The sequence below is a fragment of the Epinephelus lanceolatus genome, chromosome 18, assembly GCF_041903045.1.
Source record: "Epinephelus lanceolatus isolate andai-2023 chromosome 18, ASM4190304v1, whole genome shotgun sequence".
In the NCBI taxonomy this organism is placed as follows: Eukaryota; Metazoa; Chordata; class Actinopteri; order Perciformes; family Serranidae; genus Epinephelus; species Epinephelus lanceolatus.
Genome location: NC_135751.1, coordinates 38,465,792 through 38,480,162, shown reverse-complemented (window position 1 = coordinate 38,480,162; position 14,371 = coordinate 38,465,792). Strand labels below are relative to the sequence as shown.

Below are 14,371 nucleotides of genomic sequence, written 5' to 3'. Positions count from 1 at the left end.
CACTTTCAGTAGGAGGGAGTACTTGCCTTGTAGGGTTGTCGCGATACTAAAATTTCAAACTCGATATCGATACCCAGGAAAATATTCAATACTCGATACCATTTTCGATACAGCAGCTAAAAATTAAGAGGCATGTCATTGTTTAAATAAAGATCAGAACAGTAACATCAATGATAACAACAAAAAATCCCCCCAAAATAAATAACAACCAGAAACAAGATCTGTCCATACAAATGTATTTATCTACAGCCCTGTTTATTTTCTGTGCTTCTGGTGAATTGGCACCATATTTTCGTTGCTGATCAAATAGAGTTGGTAGTTTAGGCTCAGGATGCTCCTGTTTCTACCTCACTATGTGATCAGAGAACCAGGGGTTACGGGAGAAACCAAACGTTTTTTCAGCTTCAATCTGTGACTTTGCAGTTAACATAATTTTTCAGACACACATAATTGTGTTGTCCTGTTAAACTAACATTGTCTATTAATGTTACAGACGGGCATGACTGATAAAGTTTTCTGGTTAGCTCCCACATTAACGTTAGAAGTTATATTTTAGTTTGATGCTGGCGACACCAGCTGCTCAGTTGCTAGTGAGGCGAGGGGCTGTACCTGCCGTCTGCAGCGTGGTGAGGTGGCGTGCACTGTTAGTATTGATACTTTTGTAAATTAGTATTGTATCCGGATACAGCGTTTGAGTATCTTTACTTTTCAGAGTATCAATACTTTTGACAACCCTATTGCCTTGACAGACAAACTCCTTCAAATCAAGACAGAAGAACAGAAACTAAATAAATATTTCTGTGGTGTGGGAGCGCCACATATTTACTCTACCTTATAAACGTCAGCAGTGTGACGCTGAATACTGAGCACCAAGCGTTAAACCCCCCTCCCCAGCTTAACTTTGGATAAAACACTGCACTTGTCACCTTCACAGTGGGCAAGGAACAAATACCACGAACAAATACCACGAATACAAACCGCCATATCTTACATGTACACGTGCTGAGCAACAACAATGGCACCTCATACATACTCATATATGAATATTTCCTCTCTTGAACCCACACAGGTGGGTCCGTCCTCTCTGCCTACATGCTTAAGCCTTCCCCTCACCCAAAACAAGTACTCCACCTTGTGCCGACATGTTTACTTTTTCCGTATCATAGCAACCAGACGCAACCAAAGCATCTCAGCTGAAAAAATGCTCTGCCTCCAAAGCACCCTCAAACACTCCCCACTGGACGTCTCAAAAGAAGGGCCTTGCTTTTTTTGAGCTAGAAAAATAACATTGTGGTGGAGACGGGGTCTTATAGCGACTGGGCTGTAAATGTCTTAACACATCAGTAACAGTGGCAGATTAATCATTCAAAATTCTAAGTACTTCTAATCAAATGATAAAGCAATTAATCAGATAATCATTTCTATCATTAGGGTATAATATGAGAGCTGTGTACAGGATATAAACAGTCTGTATTGATTCCTATTAGCCCGTCCTTTATATCTCTTTAAGTGAGTAAATCTAACAATACTGTCCGGTGGGTCACATAATCAGCAGTAAAAGGCCAGGACAGAAGCCAAAGTGGTCATGGCGAGGGCCCGAGGCGCAACACTGTCCTCACTCCACTCCGTCACATCTCCACTCAGCTGCACCGAGCATTGTGTTAAATGTCAAAATCATCGCCTGGCCTAAAACACAACGGCAGGGTGTAAAGTCCGACAGATGCACTCGCCCTTTCCTTCACCTCTTTCCCTTCCTGGTTCCTCAGCTCTTTGGGCTCCCAAACATCCCTGACAGCACTTCAATCGGGATTAAAGGCTCTATTTTCTTTGTGTTTTGTTTCCTGTAATAGGCTCAAATCTTGTGTCTCAGTCTGGGTAACTACACAGCAGCTGACAGTAGCAATATCTATCAAGCACGGGTAAATTTAGTGCTGTTGAGAAGCCCGTGTCCTCAAAAGTGTTTTCCTGTAAGAGAAGCCCTGAGAGGGAGACGGTGGAGGAGAGGGGGGATCAAACAGAATAAGAGTCCCATTACTCTGAGAGGAGAGGAAAGACAGGGCGCTTTACTGAAAGATAATGGGAGATGTAGCACCTACAGTGTGAGCGTGTGTGTATTGAACCCAGAGGTCCTCCAGGGGAAAGCTGCAGCACTTTAGGAGGAGAGGCTCTGCAGTGTGACTCAGGTGTCTTGGCCTCCCACTGACCTCCTTTAGTTTGCACATAATTAGTTAAGTGATGCGTAATGGCTTATTTAGTTACAGAGGAGGAGCGTGCATGATGGTGTGTGTTGGTGTGTTGAGAGGTGTGGGCGTGTGTGTGTGAGAGTTGTGTGACTCTACCCTACAGCGCAGTGCACCTGAGCCAAAACACCTGAGGGACACACACAAACAAACAAAAAAATTCCACTCTCCAATTATTGGCTCTTATATTACAGCCTGGAAAAAATAATGGAGGTAGCTAACATGACGTCACCCATTGGTTTAATTTGACTCCTGTTTTGAAGCCTTGAGTTTGGCATCTTTGATATTTGGAGCCAACAGTGACCATATCTGGACGAGAGGCTGCAGCTAACCTTAACGCTAGCTACTAGCTTGGTTAGCATGGTGCATTTACATCTATGGCTAACTGTGATAGTAGTAAAGCTAATGTAGATTTTTGCGAGGAAAAAACAGGCTTATACCATCAAAACAAAATGTACTTACAGAGCAAACTAAACATACGACAACCTTTACTTCCAGAAGAACAATTTTTGGTCCAAAAAAAAAAAATTAAATCTGTCTGGAGCCGCAAAATTTATTTGAGCCTTATAACAAAGTTAACAGCCTTATTTAGTCTAAATTAGCTTATTAACACTATCAATAGGTCTCATCAAAAAAAAAAAAAATTAGAGAAAGACGCCAGGCTGTAGACATCGCTTCGACTCACATTTAAGTTGACAAAATGTTAAAACATTTTTAAAATTTGGGAACTTCAAGCACTCCTTCGAGCAGGAACAGATGTATTTGAATTAAGTTAAAAAGCCTATATTTAACCTCTCTAACTCCACCAGGATGCCAACGTCCTCACTCCCCTCCTCCTCTGTTAAATGGTATCTCCCAGGCGCATTATGTCATCAAACCATGTGATGTTGGGTATTGCCAGATTCAGGAAGCTCTCGACTTTTCAAAAATAACATTGTTTTTCTTTTATTTATTATGTATTTCGCACAAGAGCAGCCTAAACACACAAAGTCCAAAATCGCGATGAGTGGTGACAAGTCATGTCATGCCATTTTTCGACGGGAAAAGTTAAAGGGTTACTCGCAATCTTATGTGGAGCTGTCAGTGGACACGTAGCTGTTTTACAAAAAGTCAGAGTCTCACTCCTACCACTACCACTATTTCTAGAAAGTGGGATCATAACTTTCACGTTTCATATGGCTTTATTCTGGTGATGTTTTATGGTGTTTCTGTGTCATAAACAACATCAGCTATCGTAATCACACATGATTTCAATAAGGTACGATGTTTGAAGCTGGCTGAGTGTTGTTTGATCACTGATAGTACTGTTTTGAAGCTGAGAGATTTACTTGTCTTTTGGAGCTCCGCCTGGATCTTTTCAGACACTATAGAATGGTCATACTTAGGGCTGAACGATTAATCAAATTTTAATCATGATTTCGATTTTGGCTTGTCACAATCATAAAAACATTATAGTCGAAGAAAAACGATTAATGCGCCGCACGGCACGGCATGTATGTTCTTCTTCTTCTCCACACTTTGGGCTCTCGTTTCGCAGACCGGGCGAGGCGGGGGAGCAGCGCACCTGCGCTTCGCCAACTGGGTGTGGCCAGGCGGATTTTGCAAGTTTGGCACACCGTGCGCGCTGGCGCAGCTACTCGTCTGTCCCACCCCCGTCCCTCCAAAAGTCGGAAAGAGGGAGGAGAGAAGGCGTGGAGTGGGTTTTACACACATCACACCAATCAAATGAGCCCCTCTCCTCGCCCTTAAATGTGCCGCACGAAGGCGTAATGAGAGTTTACTCAATTCGCCATGGCAGAAGAGAGCAGCAGCGTCAGACGGCCAAACTTCTCCCAGGAGGAAACTGATGTTTTGGTCCGGGAGGTCCAAGCTCGCAGTGTCCGAATATACGGAACTGCGAGCAGACCTCCACGGGCTGATGATGCAAAGGCAGCCTGGGAGGAGGTCACCACAATTGTAAATCAATGTTGCGTTTCTCTCGTGCACGCGCGCTCTCTCTTTCTCTCTCGCAGTCTCACTCTGTTTCTTTTCTTTTGACTTTTCTAAGATGACAGATGCTGAATATATACTCCCTATCTGATGTTGTGGCTGTTTGTGGTTGGCTGAGAGGGATGTGAACTCATTAGTTTGCAGCTGTTTAATCAAATCAGGTTGGGTTTCCATTACGCATGCCAAACGTGACAAACGGTACCAATCCCCTTTGATCTGACATCAGATGTGACGGGACAGTCGAGAGAGATAGAGATACATTTATGTGCTGATTGCAGATAGTTGCATTGAATAGTGGTTTTGTGGCTATTTATTGCATCGTTAATGTGCCTGATATTCTGGAAACCTGCCTGTGAGGTTTTGGTGACGTGTGCGCACTGTCCACCGGTCAGCCAAACTTTGGCTTACACCGGCTGCGCTCCACCTGCGCTGACAGTAGACCTGGTTTCGGCTGGCGAGCTTTTAGCGCACCTTCGGCGAAGCCTTTTGGCACGAAACTGTCACTGCGCCAAGCTGGATCTGTCGACACCTCCCCCTGCTGCACCACCAAACCCATCTCAGCGCACCTCGGTCTGCCAAACTACCAAACTGAGCGCGCCTCGGGTTGCGCTGCTCGAAACTAGCTCTGTGTGGGGTTCACCACCCTGCGCTGCGCCAGGAAACTAGAGCCCTTTGACTTATTTCCACCCAGCCGACAGTGGGACTTATATTCATTGTGCCGACAGTGGCTTGGAAAACCGCCCATAACCGTGACACACGGGGAAGAGGGAAGAGGGAAGGCGGCTGGAGTTCCTCCAACATTTGCGGTTAGATTATAATATATTTTTATTGACAAAAATACAGGCTGTTTCGGCTGATTTTTTTTATGCGCACATGTGCCCCTAAATATTTTTTACAGTTCGCACACACGTAGTTTTAGTCGAGTGAAACGCTCCCACTGTCGAGCGCTGGATCTGACAGCCTGAGCACATCGGCACAAAACGCTACGGCGTTCGAGATATTATTTATATCATGAGAAGTCAATACTTTCGGCAGCCTAAATCTTTTATTTAGAAACTATGGCGGATCAAATTAAACTATGGCGGGCCGCCATAGTTTCGTTAATTAATGGGAAACACTGATGTGTGATAGTTGTGGTATCATAACAGCCTGTCACAGGTTACAGTGTGATGATTAGAGGAGAAATGGCAGAGCATAAAAACAGAGAAGAAAATCACCTGTTGATTTTTATATATAGATCCCAGGGGACATTTTTTTGTATTTGGAAAGTGTTTAAATGTGTAATTTGTGGTAACAGAATCTGAATCTCACTCTGAGTTACTGTTGTTCAGAAAATAAAGAAATGACAGATCATTTTAGTTTTTACTGAATATTTGAAGCAACTATATCACTTATTTTGTTGAAATTATACGTACTTAAATCAATAATACATTTTTTAAAATTTATTTTTATTAGTCATATCGTCAGGAATATCATTATTGCGAAAATACACGGAAATATTGTGATATCATTTTAGGGCCATATCGCCAACCCCTAGCAAACATCACTATCTCTGACACTGAAGTTGCAAAGACAGACCAGTACTTCTGCTGGTAACGTTCTGCCGTTAGTAGTAGCTACTGGACGTAACCATGAACAGTCAGAATTGGGATGCTGTCTTTTGAAACAGAAATCTTCTAAAAGATCTGCGTCTTGGTGGTTGATTATAGTTGTATTACACGCTGTCCACTTGTGATCAGATCACCCAGGACGCATGTTAACACCACGTATTAACGGAGCCGTTCTCACAGCTGCATGCAAACTGGATTCAGCATGTGGAGAAATAAAGCTTGACAGACCTGCCTCGCCTGGTTATGGCTGCAGAGCTGCGATCTGACAATTGTTCGGGGGTCAATTAGTGAACACACACACACACACACACATACAAATGCACACACATAAATCAGAGAAGACTTGCATGAAGACACCTCATGATTAAATGAGGCCCAATTCTTTCCTCACTTGACATGCATGAAAATACAGAAAGAATGAATGAAAGATAAAGGAGAGGGGAAAGAACAGGAAGAAATAAAGAGTGAAAGAGAGGCAGTCAAAGCGAGTATGCGTGTCTTGCATGCTCACGTAACCTTAGTGAGCTGGTCCCTAATGGAAGAGCGGACACAGATATCACCCCAGGGCCCTGCGCTCTCTCTCAGCCTCTCCTCCTTTCACCTCTTGCACAACCTCCCGCTTCTTCCACCTCCTTCACTTTCATTATCTTAATCATGCATTCACTTGTTCTGCTTTCTCTTCGAGCAGTGACTTTGGCTGTTCAACAACTACAAGGTCTTAAACTTTACATATTAAACCACAGTCATTTTAGGCATTCAGCTCAATCCCTGTACACTGAATCCTCCATTTGATGCACATTTGCAGGATTTTTCAAACCGATCCCTCTTGGGGTTGAGCACCTCTGTAGGAGTATGGCAGGCATTAAATAGGGTGAGACAGACTTCCACGTTATTTCCATCTGTCTGCCCGTGTGTCTGAGCTCAGGTGTGCTGTAGTGAGAGTCTCTGCTGTAATAAAAGCCGGTTTAATCCCTGATCAGCAGGGGAGAGTGAAGTCACTCCGAGAGACTCAGCACGACATCAACTGCTGCCGCTGCCGAGGAGAAAACCCCCAGCGCTTAAATGTCAGCTCGAATTTCCAGGCTGCTGACATCACTGTGATCAAAAGTATCAATGATAAAGCACAAGGGAAAATAGTGCCCAAATTATTCATTCAAGAAATTTGATGATAAAATTGTCTTTGTGCAAATGCAGTTGCAAAACTTCAGCTGGGTAAAAACTTCTCCTCAAACAACCCATCAGATCATCAGACGTCAGAAAACATCGCTCACCATCAGTGAATCAGACTCCAGAAAAAAATCCATGGAAAAGTTGTACTCCTGCGTGACTCATCTGTGGCTCATGTAATCATCGATTGACCACTTCAGACAGTGAATCAGTCTACCTGCAGGTCTGCTGGAAAATGTCACTATGATGAGTCACTTCGTCAATAATGTTACATACACATCAGCACCAACAAAACCAGAACCAGCGCTGAAGATATAGATACAGATCTCAATCTCAAAGTTCTGGCTAACCCTCATCTTTAAACGCTTGCATGTTGCTCCGTTTATTTCTCTGACATATTCACAGATCATTTTCTCATGTTGGCGTTAAAATCTAATGATGATAGTTTACATCATTCAAGATACACTTCTGTTTTCACATGAAATTAACATTTGCATACTGTGTCTTTAAAAATAAATGTACTATGTCAGTACAACGCAGTAAATTGACCTGTTTTTTCCCCTCAAAAAACAAATGCACATGGTTACATATCGCCAACACTCGCACATGGTTGGGTTTAGAAAAAAAGACCAGGGTGCAGCTTTACAATCTTACAGGAAGTGAACACCGAGTGAAAGTCGGTGGTTGTTGGATTCATCCACCACCACTCCATCCCACCCTACTTGGACTTCTGCCGCCTTTGCTTTCGTTGTTGTCCCGTCGTGTTTCCCCCTGACAGTGCCAGGTGCTGTTAAATGATAACGACAACCAGCCACGTATCTTGCTGATGTGAAAAGACAGCTTTTTTTGTTGGTGTCTGACCAAGCGACAGATTTCGATAACTTCAGAGTGAAACTAGGCTGTTAAAATTGAGCATTATGAGAGTATCTAGCTTCAGTATTTAGATGTGTATCCAACTAATACAGGATAGGTAGGCGTGATATAACATTGGGAGGAATTTGATTTGATTGTTGAGAAGTGGGTGTGTCTTAACAGTGAGGCCCTGATGGCTTTGATACAAGAATATGAAGAAACTGATTTTTTTTGTTGAATAGGTGCACAATATAGCAGAGGAGGTGATCGAAATGGGTTTAAAGGACATTTTTTAATTCACCTCTACTTTAACATAACATTGACTTGCATATATATCACATTAGTACAATACCATGATTGCATATTGTGCAACTTTAAAAATTTTCCAATTTTCACATTGCATCCTTTGCAGGTACTTCATAAACTGATATAACTCATATAAGCTGTCAGAACTTTAGTCAGGCCTGGGCAATAAAACTATCTCGAAATGGGACCACAATAAAATGCATGTCTATGATGATGATAAACTATAGTCACTTTACTCGTTAGATAGACCTAGATGGATCCTAACAGCGTATCATACAGCAGAAGTTAACAGACAGCTGTCAGTCAATCACTCAGCGTTGTACACAGCTATTTTTCACTGACAAGATTGTGCCGACATGAGGAGGAAGTGAAAAATAGCGTGGACATAACGAAAAGAGGGGAAAATGAGTGGAAGTGAAGCTGAAGAAGAGCTCGCATTATCCTCAAAAACAGACTAAATTGTGGATAAAAAAAGAACGTCAATAATCTGGAAGTGGGGGCGTCGGTAGCTTAGTGGATAGTGCCGGTGCCCGATGTATAGAGGCGATGCCTCGCTGCAGCGGTCGCAAGTTTGACTCCGGCTTGCAACCCTTTGCTGCATGTCGCCCCCCACTCTCTCTCCCCATTTCACACTGTCCTGTACATTAAAGGCAAAAAGCCCAAAAAATAATCTTTAAAAAAAAAAAAAAAAAATCTGGAAGTGATTTGGCGATTTGAAAGGTGACGACACACAGACAAAGACGGTCTGCAAAATACGTTGTCTGTTGGTGCCAACCAGGAGAGGAAACACAACAAGCTTTTTCCATCACCTGAAAAGGTGGCGTCCCAGTGACTACACTGAAAACTGGGCCCTGGGTTTTCAGCGGCTGAGCACTTCTGCTGCTGTGAGCAGCGCTAGCGGGGCTGCACCAAAACAGAAATCAATAGTGTCCTGTTTTGCCGCCATAACAGACGAAGTGTCATACTTTCTAGCCCTAGACACGATGCCCATGAGCACCGTGTATTCAAAAAACTAATTAAAGTGCTAGACTGCAGGTAGGAGCTCCGAGGCAGGAAATATTCTTCTCAAACTGCTCTGCTCAGCTTTACAACGAGTGCAAAGGCAAGCTGGAGAATCATTTGGTTTCTTCAGGATACTTTTCAAACTCACAGCATTATCAAATTATATATCGTGATAAATATCAATCAATACAGGAAAAATTATCGTGATAATAACTTTTTGCCATATCGCCCAGCCTTACCTTTAGTGTTACAGTTTTTTGTAATATACTATAAATCTCAACATGCACACTCAGCAGGACAGAGCAGACATCTAAAACCAAGTTCGACAAACAGGCAAACAGTGACCTCACACACCAGTCACACTGTCAAAACGAGCCTCTTTGTAAAACACACTGCAGACTCACACAGAGGGAAGAAATTAGATGTAGAGAAAGAGGGGACCGAGTGAAGAGGGAGCCAGCGCTACCACACCTCACATCAAAGAAACCAAATCATCCCCACTCCGTCTCTGGCTGTACCTTTTAGTGCGTCGGAACATGCTGCTCGTGTTGGGTATCTAGGCGTAGCTCGGAGCAACAGGAGCAGCAAAAGCTGAGCGGCGAGGGAGAAAACAGTCACAAAGCAGCAGCTTTCTGCAAAAATGTCATTGCAGCGCAACGCATACTGTAGCTCCGAAAGCTTCAGATATGAGCTGGTGTCTGGGCAAGTGTGGGCAAGTAGCAAAGGAGGCAGACAGTGACAGAGAGGGAGGGATGGAGGGAGGGTGGGTCTGTTTTTAGCGAGGAATAACAAAAGGCAGCAGGGGATTGTGGGTCGTTTTCTCAAGGCTAAGGTGCTATGGTACAGAGTGTAATTTATTTGAGGTTGTCTCTGTGCTCTGAAGGAACCTGATGGGGAGTTAAAAGCTTTTCACTGCAGGCTATGGACACCATGAATGGAGAGCAGAGAGGAAGGGGAGGTGAACTCGTCTCAGCAGAGCAAAGACGTGACTTTGGGACAAGGTGATGTGGACTCTTACATAACTGTGGAACAGATGTTGAATAGAGTCAAACATTAAAAAAGCATAACTGATGACGATGTATGTCTCACACACGCACGCGGACTCTCTGAATGGCTGTTCACCCATGAATGGATGCAGAGTGAATGTGAAGCTCAACTCCACTGAGCTCATCTATAATGGATGTTGGGCTGATAGTACGAAGGAACACAGACTGAGTCCAAGTACTGGTGGAAAGTGAAAGACAACAGTGAGATGGAGAGGAGAACACAAACATGAGCTGGTCTGCAGCTTCATTTCATGTTTGATTACCCATGATGACTCGGGACGAGAGGACGGCAGGGAGAAGATGGATGGGGCAGGGAAATGGGAATGGGGTGGAGGCAGAGGTAGTGGGCTGTGACCACCAACACGCACACACAGAAATACACTGACACACACACACACACACACACACACAGATTTACTCTTACTCAGTGGAGCAAAGATAGTCTAATGAAACACTTAAGAGCCATATTAACATGCTGTAAGTCTTATTTAATACTCTCATCATAATAATCTGTGCATCCGTAATGGAAGGAACAGCCAAGTTGCCAGAAGAAAATGTCGGCAATGTACTTTCCTGCAAACCACAAATATGTTACATATGTATGTTCAGAAATTTTATCCTATCTGGAGTCTGATTTGTGGGTCCATCATTAAGTTTATGCCTGATACAAACAACAAAACCGGTTGTTTTTTAGCAACCCGTCACTGCCAGGATAGCGCCACGAAAGGCGACTGAGACATCCCTGCCCAAACATGATCTTTTCCTCACCACAGACGATTCGTTTTTGTGCCTAAACCTAACCACACTTTAACAATACCACTCTAACAACAATGACATGCAAATGTAACATATCCGTGGTTTGCAGAAACGCACAATGCTAACATTTATCCTGGTGATTGGGTAGATATTAAACCTGCATTCATTTCTTTTTCGGCCACTTTGGGGCAGCGGGAACAACTTGTGTTGTATCACCTTGTAACATAAACTTGTTACCAAACAATTGCCTATTTACACATATCAGCATTTATCTGAAGTCGTGTTTCTGGCTATCTAATGAATGTAAGTCCCATTTCCACTGTCTTTTAGCTCTATTTTTGGTCTCCACCAACTCCCAAGGGACATACCTGCCTCTTTAGCTGTAAATCATAAAGTAATTAATTTTACCTTCTATATTTTTTTTCTCTTTACTCTTTTATTGTTAATCTATTTTCTTTACTATATTTTATATTTTATTGCTCTGTAAACACTTTAAATAACCCTGGTGTATGAAATGTGCCACACAAATAAAGCTGCCATGCCTAGGTGCTCCACTACATTCACCAGCTGGTCACTAACTGTGTCTGCAGTTTGTTGCTGAGCAGGCAGTGGACAGTGTGTTTTTAGAGTTTACTCTATGACAGCAGCCGCCTCGGGTGACTGGTGACCACTGTGATGAGAGCTGGGAGACTCAACCACAACAATACAGCTGCAGAGTCAAATGATAACTCTCTGTGGGTTCAACACTATGCGTGAGCCTTTTTACATAATCATTTCATCTATTATTGAAGCAGAAGCAAACAACCTTTCCCCCTCTTGGATTTCTAGGTGGTACAACTGTTGGCGCCGCTATCGTAATGACAACTAGATCGCTTTCCTTAGAGCCTAAGAACTTCCAACAACATAGCACACACTCCATTTTGTTTTCCACACTCACACCGTCCACCATTTCTGCTACTGTGGATAGTAACTGAAAAATTGTACTGATACTTTGTTAACTGGAGATAGCTACTGATCGCTACCGGGGAAAACGATAGCACTATCCTCTCTCTGTTTTCGTAAGGCAATGGTTGATGCATTTCCTTTGTGCTGTAAATGAAGCCTTAATGTTCCCATAAAATCGTACCCACTGGCACACAGAACTGCATAGTGAAATCAAGACTTGTGTTGTGTTTACAACGGGTGCGAATAAAACAATTCGGGCTAGTGAATTAGATGTAAAGTCAACACAAAGACGTTTTTAGACGCAAATTCCTGCCAGGCGGTATGATGTAAGTGATGCAAATGAAGCGAAATTTGCAAATTAAGCAGCGTAAATGAAGCAGTGGAGCGATTTTGTGTCATACGCTTATTCTCAAGACCTGAAAAATCGAAACTTCAGCAACCTATTCACGCTGCGTTAGTCAATCAGCATTGAGATCCTCTGGGGACATAAGACAGCAAGGATGTACCAGCGGAAGTTCAATCATTGATTCAGCGATTTCATGTACATATGATGCAAGTCAACACAAAATATTATAGTGTTCAAACTTGCGCGAATAACATGACGTGAAAATTGGCATCCCATTTGGTGTGAACACATTACAGGGAACCAATCTAAATGCAGATGGTGTTATTATTTTATAGCTATTATATTATGCAATAACCATTTATTTCATAATGTTAAGTCAAAGCTACTTAAATATAAAAAAAAAAACGATCAGCAGCTTCAAGTATCAGCAGCAAAAATGTACTTCTAAGATCAAAAGCAGCAGAACAACCCCCATGTTATATCATAATAGACTAGATTATTAGATTATTAATACTGATGGATTAATGTGTAAACAGTTTTTTACAATATATTTGTATAGTTGTTGGGAAGGGACTGTTAACTCGTATTTATACTACTGGCTAGTTTAATCCACAAAAATAAAACAAATTTATTTGTTCTTATTTTAAATCTCTCCCTGCAAAGCAACTAGAAACTACAGTGTTCAAACAAACACAGTAAATAGTTCAATATTTCCCTCTGAAACGTCTCTGTTTTCTTTTTTCCATCACTTCTTTGCTGCTTCAAAGCTTATTTTGTTTTGCCGTGGGTAATTTAACTGCGCTGTATGTTTTACTGCATGTCTGATTTACTGCCTTACTGTATTGTTTGTTTTTTCCAATCACTGTGTGTCTGGTTTTGTAGTTTATTTTCTGTACGTCTGTTGCCTGTGGGTTAGCTATAGCCGAGCTAAAGCTGATTGCCAATACACTGATAATGTGACAACCAGACAGCCTTAGAGCGTGTACGAGGCAGACAGACAGAGGAGCAGAAGACGGGATTTAAAAAACAGGGATAGGTTAAAAAAAGCTAAAGGGTGTAAAGGAAGCAGAGAGCAAAACAGAAACAGATTAATAACCAAGCAAAAGGAAGAGAAGAGGGGAGATAAAGAGGAAGGACGTGAGCGACTGGAAGAGGCAGAATGACTTCAGCACCATGGACAGCCTCCAGAGCTCCGGGCTGGCTTTAATCAGACTCCGACAGACTGCCAGCATCACTCCAGCCGACCTCGTCCTCATTCACACAAGGACCACGCTCTCCACACCACAAGCACCACTGAAGCATCCTCAGAGCTTTTCAACACACAGCGTGCGACTCAAGCTCAGCTGCTCGTCTAGGTGTGATGTTTTTCTGTCATGGAGGGAGCCAGTGTCTCCCCAGAGAGGAGGGAGAAGAGGGAGGGATGAACCAAGGTAACACTCACCTGCTGCTCTTGCGAGGCAGTGGCAAATCCTTCTGGAAGAAACACAAAGAAAAAGAAAAAGAAAAGAGATCAGGTACAAAAAAAAAATCTAACATACACATTAGCAATACAGATACGTGATTTCAGTGTTTCCCGCAGAATTTGAAACTATTCAGCAGCAGTTTGTGGAACTTTGAGTCGTGGAGTGAATAACAAAGCTGATCAGATCAGACTGATGGATGAGAGGAGCAGCTGCTGCAGAGGCAAACGTGTAGATCCAGCAAAATGCACCTACCATTCTGCTGTTCCGTCTGTACCACAGAACGCCCTGTGCTCCGACAGTGTGGTGCAATGAATACTTGAACAGTACATATATTTCAACAGCGCTCCTAATAAGCTGTCCAGCTGTATGGGAAACCTTGCACTTACACCCCATGACTAGTAACTGGCTTTTTTCACCAAAAATCTTTTGAAGAGCATCTTACTCCTTAAATTTGCGACCCAGTCACTACAATAATCACTAGATGGAATTGTGCGTTTCTGCAAATCACGAATACATTACATTTGTGCGTTATTATGTAGAGAATACGTTGAAACTTAACATTTCTTCACGCACAATGCTGTGGTTAATGTGTGGTTAGGTTAGTCAGGAACTGCAGCAATGTCTCAGTAAAAATCAACCACATTTTGTG

At 42.7% G+C, this 14,371-nt stretch overlaps 1 protein-coding gene across 6 annotated transcripts in view; it reads right to left on the bottom strand.

The window, feature by feature from the left end:
• The window catches only part of LOC117268537 (microtubule-associated serine/threonine-protein kinase 1-like), a 65,619-nt gene that overhangs the window by 37,486 nt on the left and 13,762 nt on the right, over positions 1-14,371 (bottom strand). For 2 of the 6 annotated variants that reach the window (XM_033645086.2, XM_078161038.1), the window contains exon 2: positions 13,701-13,729. In XM_033645086.2, coding sequence (XP_033500977.1) covers positions 13,701-13,729 — 29 coding nt within the window. Of the gene's footprint in view, positions 1-9,684; positions 9,915-13,700; positions 13,733-14,371 lie in introns of those variants that run through there. The other 4 variants (XM_033645084.2, XM_033645085.2, XM_033645087.2 and 1 more) reach the window with 2 other exon arrangements.